Below are 18209 nucleotides of genomic sequence, written 5' to 3'. Positions count from 1 at the left end.
TCATTTTACCAAAAAATATCTCTCGAGAGACTTATTTGACCAGTAATATGTCTTCCAGGAGAATTATTTAGCAAAAAAATATCTCCCAGGAGACTTATTTAACCAATATACTTCTTCCTGGAGACTCATTGTACCAAAAAAGTCTCTCAGAGACTTATTTTACTAAAAGATGTCTTCCAGGAGACTTATCTAATCATACGACGTCTTCCAGGAGACTCATTTTACCAAAAAAAAAAAGTCTTTCAGGAGGCTTATTTTACCAAAACAATATCTACCAGGAGAATTATTTTAATAAACATACCTTCCAGGAGGCTTGTTTTACCCAAAGAACGTCTTCCAGAACACTTATTTATCATAAAAAAAGAAAAAGTCTTTCAAAATACGTATTTTTACAAAGAATGCTCTCCAGGAGAATGATATCCACTGCCTCGTCTCAGTCATAAGACGCCATCCGGAGACACACACACACTCTCTCTCTCTCTTCTCTCTCTCTCTCTCTCTCTCTCTCTCCTGCGGCTTCGCTACGTGTTTCGCGTAATCGAACCATCCAGGTGCTCATTAGCACGTCAGCATTAACGCCGGGATTATTCTTTATAGATCCCTAATTAGATAGCTCGAAACACCTGACTTATCAAAGGAATGAGAAGGACAGTTACTCGGCGGCTTTGTGCCCGCTGTTTGCATGATATCTGCCCGGACGTAATTATCGCCGGAATTCTTATTATTAGAAAGGATTTTCTTCTGATGAGGCGAAGCCAGCGCCGTTTTAGCTGGATTTTGGGGTTGTGCGGCGGTAGGAGGAGGAGGAGAAGCAGGAGGAGGAGCTGGAGGAGGAGCGAGGTTACCGGAGGTTTCATTCCTCTGGGGTTGAGTGGGGTTTCAGGGAGTCAGTGCCTTTTTAGCTGGATTTTGGGGTTGGGAGGCGGTAGGAGGAGGAGGAGGAGGAGGAGGAGGAGGAGGAGGAGGAGGAGGAGGATGGGGAGGAGAAGGAGGAGCAAGGGTACCGGAGGTTTTGTTCCTCTGGGGTTGAGTGGGGTTTCAGGGAGTCAGTGCCTTTTTAGCTGGATTTTGGGGTTGGGATTCGGTAGGAGGAGCAGGAGAGGAGAGGAGGAGGCGGAGGATTGGAGGAGAGGATGAGCAAGGGTACGGAGGTTTCGTTACTCTGGGGTGAGTTGGGGTTTCAGGGACAGGCAAGGGTCCAGCGCAGTTTTAGCTGGATTTTGGGGTTGGGTGGAGGTAGGAGGAGGAGGAGGAGGAGGTGGAGCAGGAAGAGGAGGTGGAGGAAGGAGCGAGGCTACCGGAGGTTTAATTCCTCTGGGGTTGAGTGGGGTTTCAGGGAGCTAACACCGTTCTTAGCTCTAAATTTTGGGGCTGGGTTGGGAGGGGGTGGTAGGATGGGGGGAGAGGACTGGGGTCCTCGGAAGTTCGTTGTTCCTCTGGGGTGAGAGAGAGAGAGAGAGAGAGAGAGAGAGAGAGAGAGAGAGGAGTGGGGGGAGGGTTCCAGGCGCCGCGAGGTTTTGGGGTTCAGAAGCCAGATGAAATTGAAGGGGGGTTATAGACTCCCAGCTGGGCAATTTCTGGTGATCAACGCGTCTCTAATGGTTAATATTTAATAATAGTGAGATAATTAGATAGAACTTATAACGCAGGTTAACGTGGTTCTCGGCGATAACTTGGGTTTTTATGCCGGATATTTAGCTGTTGTTTCTGCAGCTCTAATCCACATCATGCGTGCCGGTAATGGATGCCTGACGGCCTGCAATGAATATGCTTGCATATTCTTACTCATGAGTCTTGAGTCTGAGTATATGCTGAGATTTGCTTTATGTATACCTTTCGGCTTGTAATCTAAAGACCCATTGCGTTCTTGTGCATAACAGGTTGTCTTAGCTTGATTCGTGTATGAATGATTAGATGCGGTTAAATTGAGCATATCTGGCATACTCTTATAAGCAGGTCTCGTTATATGAATCTTTTAAATTTTCTCAGATGAATAATGAGTAGACATTACCTTAAGGTTCTCAGGTTCTCTTAGACGATTCATGAATATTTTCTGGAGTGGACTGTTAATAAACAAGTACTGTATTATTCTTACATGACATAAAAGTACACCCAGGTAACTGTGCTAATTCTGAAGCTGCATTGTATTGACAAAAAACCCTCAAATGAGCAATATTACTTGGCACCTTTTGGTTAAGGGCGCGTTCTGTTAGATATCGACTCTGGAGGTTATCGAGTCCATGCCGACCCCTAACCCCCTCCATATCCCTCCCCCCTCCATCTCCCCTTCCATCTTTCCCCACCCCTCTTCCAATGCATGAAATTTTTATAACAGGAATATAGAGAGAAGAGCCCGTGTGGTTAATTCTAGATAATTTTCGGCAGTTACGAATGTTGCTGCATCGTGCCTTGTTGTAGAGGGGGTTGGGGTGGGGAGGGGGTGCCGGTGGGGGGATTTGTCGGTGGGGGAGTGGTTGTGGTTTGAAGAAAAGGGGGATGTATATTCTTTAGGGTTTTTCGTAAGGAGGAGGGGAAAGGATTTTTCTTTTTTTATTTTCTAAAACGTAGTTGGACGAGGGGTGAGAAAACGCAACGAATGTGCGGGATAAAAACGAGAATATAACAATTAAGGTAATTTGGGGTAATTCTGAAGTAGTTATGGGTGATGCCGGCCTTAATATGTTTGGATAATAAGGTTGCGTGGGTTGGTTTTCGCGTTAATTATGGAGTAATATCGCTAGTTTTATGGGCTCCTGAATAATCGCCGGGGAGCTAATTCTGATGCAGTTACGGGGCCGAATGGTCGAGATCTCATTATGCAAAACGGATATTCGATGATTTGAAACCTGATGTAAATGGCATTAGGCCTATAATGATTTTGCCAGATGCTCTTTTTCGATGATGTATTGTTGAAGCTGTGATTTGTGCGTTCGCCGTGAGGGGTGATTTGTTATCGGGTTCTGCGCTGCTCTCTCTCTCTCTCTCTCTCTCTCTTTCTCTCTCTCTCGCTTTCTATCTCGCTCTCACTCTCTTTGCCTGTTTATTCTTCTCTCTCTCTCTCCACGTTTATTCCTCCTCTCTCTCCTTCTCAGATTATTCTTCTTCTTTTCTCTCTCTTTGCCTGTTTATTCTTCCTCTCTCTCTCAGTTTCCCTGTTTATTCTCTCTCTCTTTCTCTCTCCCTCCATGCTTAGTCCTCCCCTCTCTATTGCCCAGCTTATTCTCTCTCTCTCTCTCTCTCTCTTCTCTCTCTCTCTCTCTTTCTGTTTATTCTTCCTCTCTCTAACTGTTTCCTTGTTTATCTTTCTCGGTTTGTTCTTCCTCTTTCTCACTGTCTCCCGGTTTATTCCACCCCCCCCCCCTCTCTCTCTCTCTCTCTCTCTCTCTCTGGTTAATCCTATTAATATTTTCATTAGAATAGCACACATCACAAGTACCGTACAGCTTAATTAATAGATGCCTATACAGACTGATTAATTCAAAAGTGTTACGAACAGAAAAACGCCGTTCATTTTATTTATGGTTCACTTTTTAGATATTTATAAAAGATATGCATATTTAAATAGGAATCTTATTTAAGGTATTCACCATCCAAGTTTTGGTGGTCGATTTTTGCTTGAATATCATTTTGCTTTATTGACGTCAAAGTAGAAAACGCGGTGATTTTTTATTTTTATTTTGTTGATTTCTAAGTGTAATTTAAACATTACTAAATGGAGGTTCACAGAAATTCGAAGCAATTTTTGTTACCATTTTCTCTCTCTCTCTCTCTCTCTCTCTCTCTCTCTCTCTCTCTGTCCAGTCTTCGTGATTAGCTAAACTTTTTTCTTAGTTTTCCTTTTTATTATCCACAGTCTTGAAGTTTGACTTGTCCTTTTGTCGTTCTACCTTTCTCTCTCTCTCTCTCTCTCTCTCTCTCTCTCTCTCTGTCTGTCTGTCTGTCTGTCTGTCTGTCTGTCCACTCTTTGTAGTGAGTTAATAATTTTTCCTTTCTATAATTCACACTCTTGAAGCTTGACGTGTCATTCTGTCTGTCTACCTTTCTGTTTGTCACTTTATTCTCTCTCTCTCTCTCTCTCTCTCTCTGTCCAGTCTTTGTGATGAGTTAGACATTTTTCAGTCACTCCATTTTATTATTCACACTTTTGAAGACTGACGTGTCACTCTGTCCACCTTTCTCTCTCTCTCTCTCTCTCTCTCTCTCTCTCTCTCTCTCTCCCCACACTTTCTTCGACACTCATTAAGGATACTTCACTAACTCCAAAGTGCGGGAGAGTCATTAAAATCTTAATGGATAAGCTCCTCCTCCTCGCTATTCCCACAGAAATCAAATTAATCCCCGGGGAACCGTCTAAGTAGTAAAGTTTCGGCGATAACACGTCTTTATCTGCTAATGAACGCTGGAAATAATTACTCCTAAGCCCATACTTCAAGTCGATATGCTCGTTCGTTTCCTCTGTGCCTGATTGCTGCGTTTTTTCTCCTTGCTGCTGTTGCTGTGAAGTTGCTTTTGCAACTGGCATATATATATATATATATATATATATATATATATATATATATATATATATATATATATATATATATATATATTCTTATCTATCTATCTATATATATATATATATATTATATATATATATATATTATAATATATATTATATATATATATATATATATATATATATATATATATATATATATATATACATATTCACCGGCGATTTGTCTCCAGATGATGTTACTTTTTTTTTTTTTTTTTTTTTTACATCCAAGGTGTCTTGGGGTTGATGTTTTTGATTTGGTAAAGGTCTGTGAGGTATAACTTCTATCTATATCTCTTTTGTGTTCTTTCGTTAAAGAGGATTTCCAAACAGATACTTTCTTCAGTCAAGGCAGATGTTTCTTAGGATGATTTCTCTCTTCATTTCTACTAAATCTGCACTGAAATTTCATAGAAGCGCATGCAGTTATCGTGTAAGCATATGTCACTCAGAATTACTGCTAAATTTGAATGGGACATGCGAAAAAAGCACATCCTGTCGGTTAAGGCAAATGCCGCATATAGTTACTTTCCACTTCAGTTCTGCTAAATATGAAGTAAAAGTTTATAGAGCAGTATTACTTCCAGCTAGTTAAGGAACTTGTCACTTAGGATTACTTCTGCTACATTTGAACTGAGGATTCACAGCACATGAAGTTAGTCAAAGCAAATGTCACTTAGGACTAACTCTCCTTTCATTCCTGTTAATTTTGAACTGAAAATTCATAGAAGCACATCCAGAGACGTATCAGAAACAGTTAAAGCACTTAGACAACAAACACAGCGATGTCGAAATCATGTTAAGAACTCCGCAATGTGTGTATTCCCCTTTATTTAGGTTTTATTCACTTCATGTCGAAGCCAAGTATTGAAACAACATCCGGCTATTTGCAAGATGGCTTCCACGGCCCATTCACTTCGCCGCAAGCGCTTTCTGGAAAGCAGAGGGGACTTGTCGAAGACCACCCCCACCCCACTCCTAACCCGACTGCCTCAAACCCCACACACCCATCCGGCTGGATAGTCCTGATCCCAACCTACCAGGTCCACACCCACCCACCAACTCCACTACCCACAACCACCTACAGAGACACACATATGCAAACATACACACAGACACACACATAAACGCACAAGGGGAAAGTCCTCCTCAACCCCAAAACCGCCTCTCCTCCTCCGCCTTAGTGCCTTCTGCCTTAGAGGAGCCTTAACCCCTCGAGAGCCTTTCCTATCGGCCTGGCAACATAATACCTAGCGGCGGCGGAGCCCTGGAGAGCCCCCAGCAGTATCCCATTCCCAGTCCGCCTCTTTAGGGACGATAAACAAGAGGAATGGCCGAGATCCCGCTTTACACCCGCCCTCATTCCTGTTTTACTATATTGTTATCTTCTGAGGCGTCGGCCAATGGGGTCTGTGTCACTGGTGCTGCTCTTGCTCTCCTCTTCGGGGAGGGGGGGGTGGGGGAGGGTTTCTTGGGAAAGAGGAGGAGGAGGAGGAACTGAGGAAGGAGTGGGAGGGGGAGGAGAAGGGGGAACAGAGGAAGGAGTGGGAAAAGGAGGAGTGGGAAAAGGAGGAGGAGGAGGCAAAGGACAAAGGGGAAGTTGAGAAGGGAAAAAGTTGGAAGAAGGGAAAAGTAGGATGCATAGAGGCTGCGGTAGTTGTGGTAGTGATATGAGAAGGAGGAGGAAGAAGAGGATGAGGAGGAACAGAGGAAGGAGTGGGGGGAGGAGGAGGATGAGGAAGAGGAAGTGAGGAAGGAGTGGGAGAAGGAGGAGGAGGGGAAGGAACTGAGGAAGGAGTGGGAGAAGGAGGAGGAGGAGTAGGAGGAGGAGGAGGAGGAACTGAGGAAGGAGTGGGAGAAGGAGGAGGAGGAGGAGGAACTAAGGAAGGAGTGGGAGAAGGAGGAGGAGGAGGAGGAACTAAGGAAGGAGTGGGAGAAGGAGGAGGAGGAACTAAGGAAGGAGTGGGAGAAGGAGGAGGAGGAGGAGGAGGAGGAGGCAGATGACAAAGGGGAAGTTGAGAAGGGAAAAAGTTGGAAGAAGGGAAGAGTAGGATGCATAGAGGCTGTGGTAGTTGTGGTAGTGAGGAGGAGGAGGAGGAAGAGGATGAGGAGGAACAGAGGAAGGAATAGGAGTAGAAGGAGGAGGAGGAACTGAGGAAGGAGTGGGAGGAGGAGGAGGAGGAAAAGGAGTAGGAAAGGAGGAAGGAGTGGGAGCAGGAGGAGGAGGAAGAAGCGGACAAAGGAGAAGTAGAAAAAGGAAAAAGTTGGAAGAAGGGAAGAGCAGGATGCTAGAGGCTGTGGTAGTTCTGGTAGTGATATGAGAAGGAGGAGGAGGAGGAACAGAGGAAGGAGTGGGAGGAGGAGGAGGAGAGGAGGCAAAGGACAAAGGGAAAGTTGAGAGGGGAAAAGGGGAGAAGTAGAGAAAGGAAAAAGTTGGAAGAAAGGAAGAGTAGGATGCATAGAGGTATGAGGAGGAAAATGAGGAGGAGGAGTAATAATAGTACGAGGAGGAGGAGGAGGAAGAAGCAGAGAACCAGGGTGAAGGTTAGAGGGCAGGAAAAAGTAAGGGGAAGTGAAGAGGAGGATGCGTAGAGGTAGTGATACCAATATGAGGAGGAATGAGAGGAGGAGTAATAATAGTATGAGAAGGTGGAGGAGGAGGAGGATGAAGCAGAGAACCAGGGGAAGATAAGAAGGGAAAAAGTAGGAGGTGGGGAAGAGGAGGATACGCAGAAGCTGTGGTGGTAAAATGAGGAGGAATGGGAGAAGTAGTGTTAGACCTTACCTTACCTTACAGACCTTACATCTTGTTCGGGTTGCCCCAGGTCCCTCAGTGTGAGGCACCTCTAATGTCTACCAGAGAGTTGCTAGTACATCTTCCGGTATATTTTGCATCTTCCAATCTTGGATGGTCTGGGATGCAGTTTAGATATTTGTCGAGCTTATTCTTAAACACATCTACGCTCACTCCTGATATATTCCTCAGATGAGCTAGGCACGCATTGAATAGACGCTGCATATCGATGCTGTGCGTAGTGGATTAATGTCCTGTGTGCTTTCCTGCTTTCCTTATTTTTCCTGGTATAGTTTTGGGCACTATTAATCTACCTCTGCTTGCTCTTTCTGATATTTTTAGTTCCATGATATTTTCTGCTATTCCTTCTATCTGTTTCCATGCCTGAATTATCATGTAGCGTTCTCTTCTCCTCCTTTCGAGAACTTATATAATTTTAAGAATTGTAGTCTTTCCCAGTAGTCTAGGTCCTTAACTTCTTCTATTCTAGCTGTAAAGGACCTTTGTACACTCTCTATTTGTGCAATATCCTTTTGATAGTGTGGGTACCATATCATATTGCAATATTCAAGTGGACTACGAACATATGTTTTATAAAGCATAATCATGTGTTCAGCTTTTCTTGTTTTGAAGTGCCGTAACAACATTCCCATTTTTGCTTTACATTTTGCCAACAGAGTTGCTATTGATCATTGCATAACATGTTCCTATTCATCATCACACCAAGGTCTTTAACTGCTTCCTTGTTTGATGATGGTCTCATTATTAGGTCCCTTATATGCATATAGCTTTCTTTCTCTGTCTCCATATTTAATTGATTCAAATTTATCAGAGTTAAATACCATCCTATTTACCTCTGCCCCAATCATATACTTTGTTAAGGTCTCTTTGTAGAGCGTTCCTATCTTCATCACAAGTAATTTCTCTACTTATTCTTGTGTCATCTGCGAAACTACTCACTACCGAATCCTTCACATTATTGTCTATGTCTTCAATCATAATAACAAACAGTATTGCAGCTAACACCGTACCTTGCGGCACACCGGATATTACCTTGACTTCATCCGATTTCTCGTCGTTTGCAATAACTATCTGTTTTCTGTTGTGTAAAAATTCTTTTAACCATCTTCCTACTTTATCCACGATATTGTGTTTTCTAATTTTCTTCGCTAATATATTATGGTCTACTTTATCAAAAGCTTTTGCAAAGTCTAAATAAACCACATCTGTTTCATTTCCGCTTTTCATATTTTTGAATATGTTCTCACGGTGGACTAACAGTTGGGTTTGTGTACTTTTTTCCGGGTACGAAACCATGTTGTCCTTTATTAAACAAATTATTTTTTATTAAATGTTTCATAATATTTTTCTTCATTACCCTTTCATACACTTTCATAATATGTGATGTTAGACTCACAGGCCTATAATTACTTGGTCTCTAGTCTTGATCCACTTTTGAAAGTAGGGGTAATATATGCTAATTTGTGCTCATCATAAATCTTGCCTGTATCTACACTTTGTCTTAATAATATTGCAAGGGGCTTTGCGATAGAATGAACTACTTTCTTTAACAAAATAGCAGGAATTCCATCAGGCCCTGCAGCAGCTCCAGTTTTAATTTCATTAATAGCCTGCACAATATCAGCTTCATTAATATCTATGTCAGCTAAATATTCACTATTTTCATCCCTTAACTTCTATATCATTATCTTCATTTACTTTATTCTAGGGGTGAATTCTCTCTATATCGTTCTGCCAGTATGTTGCAAATTTCCTTTTTTTCATTCGTTAATCTCCCTTCAATTCTCAGAGGGCCTATTTCTATTCTTCTTTTATTCATCTTCTTCGCATATGAGTATAATAGCTTGGGGTTTTGCTTGATATTTAATAGGGTTTTTTCTTCCAAGTCCCGTTTTTCATTTTCTTTTGATTGTATAATCTTTTTGTTCTGCATTTTCTATCTTACTTTTTAGTTCTATAACTTTCCATGCATTTTTTTCTTTTGCAAGACCTTTTTTCCACTTTCTGATTTTCTGGAACAAGATCCTTCTGTCTCTTGGTATGCATGAATGATGTTTACTTTTCTTCTTCGGTATTATTTTTATTTTTCCACTATTTTCTCCAATATTATATAATATCTCCGTATTTTACCCTTATGTCATCACTTACGAAAATGTTATCCCAATCTTTGTTTAATTCTTCATTAATTTCTGACCATTTTATATTTTTACTGTGAAGTTGTATTTTTCCATATCCTTCCCACTTTTTCATTTCTTGCTTATCTCTATTTCACTTGCTTTGGAATGAACTGTTAATTCTATGACATTATGGTCTGAAATATTCGCATTATAAACTATTATTCTTTAACATTAATTCATCTCGTTCACAAATACTAGGTCTAAAGTATTTTCCTTTCTTGTTGGCAGGTGATTTATTTGTTGAATGTTGTATTCTAGTAGCATATCTAATAGCTTTTCAAATTGCCTCTTATCTTCTGCACTACTATTACTCTCTTTTTTATATGTATAAGTACAACCACAATCTCCTATTCGTTCTTTCCATTCTACGAAAGGAAAGTTGAAGTCACCAGATAGTAGAATATTCCAGTCCTTTTGATTTCTACATATATCAATCCAATTTTTCAATTATTAAGTCAAACTCTTTAGTATTAGGAGGTCTATATATTACTATGTTCATCAATTTTTCAGATTCAAATTCTACCGCTATTAGTTCACATTCTGAGTTACTATATTTCTCATATATTTTTCCTTGTTTTTTGTCTTTCCCATATATTGCGGTTCCTCCTTGATTCCTATTTTTTCTATCTGATCTATAAGTTTGGAACCCTTTTATTTGATCATCCTTCCCAGTCTCTTGGGAATACCAGGTTTCACTTATATTCATTATATCTATTTTCTTTTCATTTTGGTTAGTTCTTCTAAGTACTCTATTTTTCTTTTTGAGTTACTCGTAACTAAACCCTGCGCATTCATCACTATGATGGTTTGCGTGTTTTCTCCTTCATTTAATACTGGTAGTAATAAGGATTTTCCCATGTCTCTTTCTGTTCTGGTATGTTGTTCTTTTTTTCATTTCCAGAAATTCTGACATTAAAAAAATCCAACTTTCCATAATATTTGATCTTCCTTCATCATAATTATTCGTTTTGTGTCTGAATCTGCAATTTTCTCCGTTCTGCAATATCCTCTTGCATAATAAATACAGTTATTATCTCTTGAGTAGAATTTCGGAGCTGATGCTTTGAAATTTTTTGCTGACACCTCTGCATATCTCATTGGTGGTTTGCTTTTCTCTTTTACCTGATATTCTTGATTTCTCTCTTTATTTGTTTCTTTCTTATTTTGGATTTTATTACTTGGTTGGTTATTTATTTGATTATGATTCATGGCTACAGGGGGCATATATTTGCATTTTTTGTCGAACTTACATCCTTTTCCTTCTTTTAGGTTTTTACATATTTTGGATGCAGATCTCTGCAATCATCCCCATATCCATCTAAGTATGCACATTTACCATATATTTCATAGTTTTGACATATCTTAGGATGTTTGTAGTAACATCTTTCTCCAAATCTGCAATTCCCTCTTTTCAAAAGGTTGCAGATTTTTGTCTTTCTTGTCTATATTTTCCTCTTTCCCGTCATTGTATAGATCTGGGTAGAGCCTCTTCGGGATTTGCTTTTCTGTTGTCATATCGTAATTTATTTCTTCGTAGGTATGCTGCTTTATTGCCTCATATGTAGTATCAATGAGTATCTCTGCATCCATACTTTTATCTTGTTCTTTGTTTTCCTTATTTTTTTCTGTCATTTCATTTTTGTTTACTTCTCTTCCGTTTTCCTCTTCTTCTTTTTCTTCTTCTTCTTCCTCTTCCTCTTCTTCTTCATCCTCAACTATTTGTACATTCAATCTTGATTTAATAACATTGTCTATCCATGATAGACATGTTGAACAAAAAATTCTTGTATCTTTTCTCAAATCTTGTATTACCTCAGCACACTGTGGATGGGTCGGAATGTTGCATGCAGCACATTTTCTGATTAGGTTTTGTGGATTGACTATGCTATACCAAACCTTACACAGTTTTGCATGCTTTTGGCATTCTTTTTCCTAATGCATCAATTAGGATATTCACAAGATTCACCTTATTCATTTTCTTTGTCGGAATATGTTGGTTTATGTATATTTTCTTTATGAGTCTCTTGACCACTTGGATTTTATTTGGAACTTCTTCAATTATTTTCAAGATATTTTCATTAGATTTGTTCCAGTTTGAAGGATTATATCCTTCTAATATATCTATGTAATGCTTTTTGTATCTTTTTTGGTTAGGACTGTTGCTGATTTCATAGATGAGAAATGCCAGTTCCCTTCCTGCTACCTCATCGTATTGCGAATCTGCTAGACACGCCAAATTACGCCACCTCTTCCCGCAGTTGGAACTTACTGCCATCTTGTTCTGATTTATAGTATTACACTTGATAAACTAACTTAGAAGACGCTTATCCTACTATTTTCACACTAATCTTATCACCGATAGTTCACGAACACTTCTAGATATTTCTCAAATTCTAGTCGTATGTTAAACTTGTGATATCTGTTGATTAATCTGACTTCACGCGGGTACGACTCACCAAGCAAGATGGCTACTTACGAGAGGAGGAGGAGGAGGAAGCAGAGAAAGGGGGAATGTTAGAAAGGGGCGAGGAAGTAATAGGAAGGGAAAAGGAGGATATATATAGAGGCTGTGACAGTAATTCGAAGAGGAATAGATGGAGGAAGACTAATAATATTATTAGGTCAGGGAATTCAGGGGAATAATGACCAGAAAAAGGGCAAAACTGAATATAAGAAGAGAGAGAGAGAGAGAGAGAGAGAGAGAGAGAGAGAGAGAGAGAGAGAGAGAGAGAGAATAAGGACGATGATGTAAAAAAAACTAGCAAAAGCAGACTAGTTACGTTTACAATTCCAGGAAACAAGTTAGAAGGTTATATCATATTACTTTCTAGATGGCAAATATTTATAACAACAAATAGTTTATGACATTTTAAGAAAGCGAATGACAACCCTCACTTGAAAGGTACTTTATGACACGTATTCTGATATATATATACATATATATATATATATATATATATATATATATATATATATATATATATATAAATATATATATATATATATATATATATATATATATAATATATTTATATATATATATATATATATATATATATATATATATATATATACATAAAACTAATTCCCGTCATGAATTTAAACAGACTCGGCCATGCCCACGAGAAAATTCTATAAATCTTGGCAGCTATCAGCATACCATTTAAAAGTATTAATCAAGAATGATTGATTGATCTAAATATAAATTACGTGATATCACACCATCAAAGGTCATTAACCTAAAAAAAAGAAATTTGATAGAAAATAAACAATTGTAAATGAAGTCTTTTGCTCACATTCATTCGTAACATCCACACATTAAATCACATGAGAGAGAGAGAGAGAGAGAGAGAGAGAGAGAGAGAGAGAGAGAGAGAGAGAGAGAGAGAGAAAGGTTAAAGTAAACATGGGGGATGGGGGGTGGGAATAGAGGGGTTAGTAATTATTTTCGGTGTCGTTTAACGTTACTATTACAATTAGAACACAATTATAACAATACTCTCCACACTTGAAGATGAAAAATTTATTTCACTTTGAATTCATTGTGAAATTTATACTGAGATAGGGAAGGGTCAAATTTATATTTCTATTTTAGGTGACCCAATATCCTTCGTACGGATAAAATGAAATTGAAGTTTATATTGTGGTTATTGTATAATGAAAAATTTATGCAACCCGTATCTCCCACTGTTACAATACGAATTATCAATAACGCGATATTTTCGAACAATCTAACGTAACGACCGGATTTATAAAACACAAGCTTTTATAAAGTACAAGAAAAAAAATCATCAAAGTCATATCACTTCCATTATCTGTATGTACTCTTTATACTCTAATAATCCACTTAATAGAAACAGCATTAAAATGCACATCAAAAGTAATCACAGGTGGCCCACAATGAGAAGACAATGATAAATAATGAGTTTACTAACCAGTAGCCGATTTCACCTTCATCCATCCCTGTAATCGCCCTTTTTATATCTCTTCCTTATTCCCATAGATCTTCCTCCTACCCCCACCTCCATACACCCCAAAATTGAACCCCACCTCCACCCCCCTCCACCCGCCCCTCCACCATCCACCAAAAATGACTCATTGTGATTCCATTAGCTTTTTATTCCCTCTCTCTCTCTCTCTCTCTCTCCTCTCTCTCTCGAGATTACGATAGCTCCTTTTTAAAACAGAAGAAGTAGGATGAAAAAAGAAGAGCACCATCAGTGGGCTTCACTGCTAAGGCTTTTTCCCCACCGGCTTAATTAGCAATAAAAGACCCCGGACTTTCATCCATGCAATTTTATGAGTCAATTTCAGAAGGTCAGGTAGTCTATTTTTCGTACGTGCCTTCTACTCTTCCGACGTTCTCTCTCTCTCTCTCTCTCTCTCTCTCTCTCTCTCTCTCTCTCACTGTTTCGCACCAGTAAGCCTTGTTTCTCTTTTGACTGGGGATACAGAATAAAAAGAGAGTGGAGATAACTAAGCAGGCAATCTGAATAACCAAAGATTTATTTCCATAGTTATGAGACTTGTTTCTCAACATTTTGTATCTTAAAAAAATACGGTATCATATACATAATTGTGGCTTTTTTTTTAACTCATCATCTCCTACTCGGCACAGTGATACACCATAAACTGATTATATCATTGATTAGCGTTAAATGTAACGTAATGTAATGTCATCCCATAACAGAGCCACAATGAGACAAGAAAATTTCATATAGAGAGTATGAAGACAAACTTCGGAATTTTTTTTCCATTATTTTCTTTAAAAAAACTTGAGTTCACTAGCATAGGTGAATGGTAAATACCTTCATATAAAACCGGAAGTATTTACTTTTCATTTTGGATACAAACGCTTTATTTTACTAGAATTTGATTTAAACTGGATCTCCAAATTTAAGGTGTAGACATTTTTTAATTAGATAAAATTTTTCCTTATCCACTAGAAGCCAGTTCATATTCCCTCTTTGTCATACGTTGAGAGTGATTTTCAGATACCAGTTCATCACAGGTCAATTGAAAATAACGTCATCACGTCTTTGTGTATTAATAAGTTTTTTTATTCTTTTGATGTTATAGCCATAACAAGGTCTAACGATAAATTCTTTTGATTTGGTAGATTTTACCAGTTACTCAATTTCGTCTACGGGAGCTTGTTTATGTCAGACTCTCTCTCTCTCTCTCTCTCTCTCTCTCTCTCTCTCTCTCTCTCTCTCTCTCTCTCTTCTCTCTCTATATATATATATATATATATATATATATATATATATAATATATGTATATATACATATATATATATTGTCTTTCTTTTCCCTTACTTTCGAGAAGTCTCGCATTTACTCTACTGTCATGTACCTCGAATTATAGCCCTTTGGTCTCTCCCTCTCTCTCTCCCTCTCTCTCTCTCTCTCTCTCTCTTAATCTAGCCGTCTGGTTTCCCATTTCTTCTTGTCTAGACTTATTTTTCAGTGTTCTTCCTCTCTCTCTTTTTTTTCTTTTTTACAAGTAAGCGGTAACAAACATGTTTACTACCAAGCACTCTCTCTCTCTCTCTCTCTCTCTCTCTCTCTCTCTCTCTCTCTGAGAGAGAGAGAGAGAGAGAATTTCTTACATCAACTTTATGTTGATTTGGGGAAGGAAGGCAGTGAGAGAGAGAGAGAGAGAGAGAGAGAGAGAGAGGAGAGACGAGAGAGATTTCCGAGAGAATTTTTTTCATATATCTAGACTGTGTTGATTGATGTTGGGGAAAGAAGAGAAGTTGTGAAGAAGAAAAGAGAGAGAGAGACGAGAAGAAGAGAGAGAGAGAGAGAGAGAGAGAGAGAGAGAGAGAGAGAGAGAGAGCAGGATATGAGTTAGCTCTAGTTGACTGATTTTATGGGAAGTTTGACCAGCGTTTACAGCGACCGGAGGACCCGTTCGATGCCCTGGGAATTAATAAAAGAATAAAACCGGAGGCTTTTTAGGTTCTGAGAGTCTGAATTTGCTCTTTAGATGTCTGATTTGGAACCTGGGAACACACGGAGTGAGAGAGAGAGAGAGAGAGAGAGAGAGAGAGAGAGAGATTTCTTATTTCAAGTTTGTTATACTGATGTAAAGAAATAAGGCAGAGAGAGAGAGAGAGAGAGAGAGAGAGAGAGAGATTATTTCTTACATCAAGTTTGTTATGCTGATGCAAGGAAATAAGGCAGAGAGGGAAAGAGAGAGAGAGAGAGATCATTTCTTATATCAAGTTTGTTATGATGATGTAAGGAAATAAAGGCAAGAGAGAGAGAGAGAGAGAGAGAGAGAGAGAGAGAGAGAGAGAGAGAGAGAGAGAGAATGACTTTTCTGTCTTGTCAGTGCGAAGAGAGAGAGAGAGAGAGAGAGAGAGAGAGAGAGAGAGAGAGTTATGAGGAGTTACAAGGATTAGGATGTCTCAAAGACTTATTAGTCCATCCGGGAGAGTTTATGTTGATCTAGGGAAAGTAGGAAGTTATGTAAGTAAGAGAGAGAGAGAGAGAGAGAGAGAGAGATTCTATTTTCCTCTATCAAGCGTCGCATTTGCCTGCCGAAATAAAAATGACCTCTGGGCATCCCCTTCGTAAAAATAAATCTCTCTGTGGCTGGCGTAGCCACCACCACCAGCCCCAATAGCCACCAAACGTTACCATCCTTCAATGTTCTCATATGAAAATGAGTCTCTCGGGTCATGAAAAGTAACGAGAAAAAAAGGTCTTAATTGGATAGGACGGGTCCTTTTTGGCATGCGTGTCACGCTTACGTAGTAATTAAAAGCTTTAAAGAAGGCGCTTGCAATTCACTCTTAATTGCAGTCTACAAAGAACATGAACTTAACAGCTTTAATTTGTGCATCAATACACCCTGACCCACCCACCCTGACGGCCTGCTAGGGGGGTGTGGGAGGGGGGTTAGGGAGGAGTTAGTTGAGGTGGTTACGGCGAAGGTTGGGGCTGATGGGATGGTTAGGGCAAGGTGGATAAAGGGGGGGGGAGGGGTTCAGAAGTGAGAAGGGGGGAAGGGAAGCTGAGGTGGGGGTAATGGCATGCTTAGGGGGAAGGTGGGGGATGGGGGTAAGGGAGGCCTGAAAGAAGGGTGTAAGAGAGGGGAAGGGGGTTAACGTCGGGTGGGGGAAAGGAGGGCGTAAGAAAGGGGGGGAGTTTAAAGGAGGGAGGGGGCGAGTGGAGGGGTGGAGGGGGGGGGGAGGGTAAGGGAGGCCTGAAAGGAGGGTGTAAGAGAGGGGAAGGGGGTTAATGTCGGGTGGGGAAAAGGAGGGTGTAAGAAAGAGGGGGTGGGGATTTAGTGGTGGGAGAGGGAGGAAGTTGAGGTGAGGAGGGTGACGAGATGGTTAGGGGGGGAAGGAAGGTGGGGAGGGGGTTAAGGTGAAGGGGGTTGGTCGGGGGTTAGAGAATTGCAAGGGAGGTTCACTGCAGCAAAGTCATTAGGGTCGGACACTACATTACGGCAACTGCAATTATCGCCGTTAGGCGTCCCTGGTCTTTGTGCCACCATCCTGCGGTAATGGGTCCAGTGACAGATATATTGCCCCAAATGACCGCCTTAACTATCAACAGCATTCATACTATTAATTTTGATAACAGTTAATAGCTTTAAGCTTCATCCTGCTGGTCCTGGTTGTTGTTTTCGGGTAAGGATGGCGACGCTTCGTGGCTCTCGTCGGGATTTGCACAAAAGCTGTGGAGTCATTCGGTTGTGCTCATTCTTGTTTTTTATTATTATCATTCTTCTTCCTCTCCTCCCTCCTCTGCCTCTTTTTCTTAATGCGCCACATTTATCTCTTTCTCTTCTTATTACTGTACATACTTCCGTAATCGGTATTTGCGCAAAAGCTCTGAAGTCTTTCGCTTATTCTTCTTAATCTTCTTCATGTTATTCGTCCTCTTCTGCCTCTTTTCCTTCTTCTCAATGCATCCTATTCGCCTCTTTCTCCTCTTACTTCAACTGCACATACTCCCGTACTCGGCATTTGTACTAAAGCTCTGAAGCCCTTGTTTGTGCTTATTCGTCTTCATTTTAGTCTCCCTCTTCTGCCTCTTTTTCTTTTCCTCAATGCACCCCGTTCTCTTGTTTCTCATCTTCCTATTACTCTGCATAATCCTTCTCCAGTTGCTCCTATCATTTTCATCCTTATTGAAATTTTTCTCTTCCTACTCAGGGCTCTACAGGTTATTTGCCTTTCCTTCTCTCTTCATTTTCTTACTCTTCCTCTTATTGTATTTCCTCCTTCTTCCCATGTCCGTATGCGCCTACTACATTCTTCTCCTTGCTTCTCCGGTTATTAGGAATGAAATGACGTAAGGATGGTTAAGAGACACAACGCAAGAATTAGTCTGTTTTAATTTCTGGAGCTATTTAGTATATACAAATGTCATTCAGAAATATTGTAACAATAAAGAACTGCTAAGAATTAGATAAGAGAGATTCATATGAAACAGTTACAAAGATAACCAGGATGATAAATAATTTTTATAATTCTTGCATTGTTTCACTCAATAAATAGACAAAAAACAAAATCTCCACAGTAAGGGTATATATAAAAAAGATAATTCACGTAATAAGTAAATCGTTATAACTGCTGATCTTCCAACCTTTTAATTAACTTATGCATTATTGACCCTAATTCCTCAATCTAAATACTGAGAGAGAGAGAGAGAGAGAG

General features: G+C 39.7%; 1 protein-coding gene across 1 annotated transcript in view; it reads right to left on the bottom strand.

Annotated features, from left to right (window-relative positions):
* Positions 1-879: 879 nt before the first annotated feature.
* Positions 880-18209, bottom strand: part of LOC135201190 (uncharacterized) — a 53030-nt gene continuing 35700 nt past the window's right edge. Inside the window, exons 7-9 of the mRNA XM_064230068.1 lie at positions 7145-7276; positions 6382-6691; positions 880-1020 (exon numbers count right to left, since the gene is read on the bottom strand). Coding sequence (XP_064086138.1) covers positions 880-1020; positions 6382-6691; positions 7145-7276 — 583 coding nt within the window. The remainder of the gene's footprint in view (positions 1021-6381; positions 6692-7144; positions 7277-18209) is intronic.

Source organism: Macrobrachium nipponense, chromosome 28 (genome assembly GCF_015104395.2).
Source record: "Macrobrachium nipponense isolate FS-2020 chromosome 28, ASM1510439v2, whole genome shotgun sequence".
NCBI classification, from domain to species: Eukaryota; Metazoa; Arthropoda; class Malacostraca; order Decapoda; family Palaemonidae; genus Macrobrachium; species Macrobrachium nipponense.
Note: the sequence above shows the minus strand (reverse complement) of the source record. Positions and strands in the feature narration are given on the sequence as shown.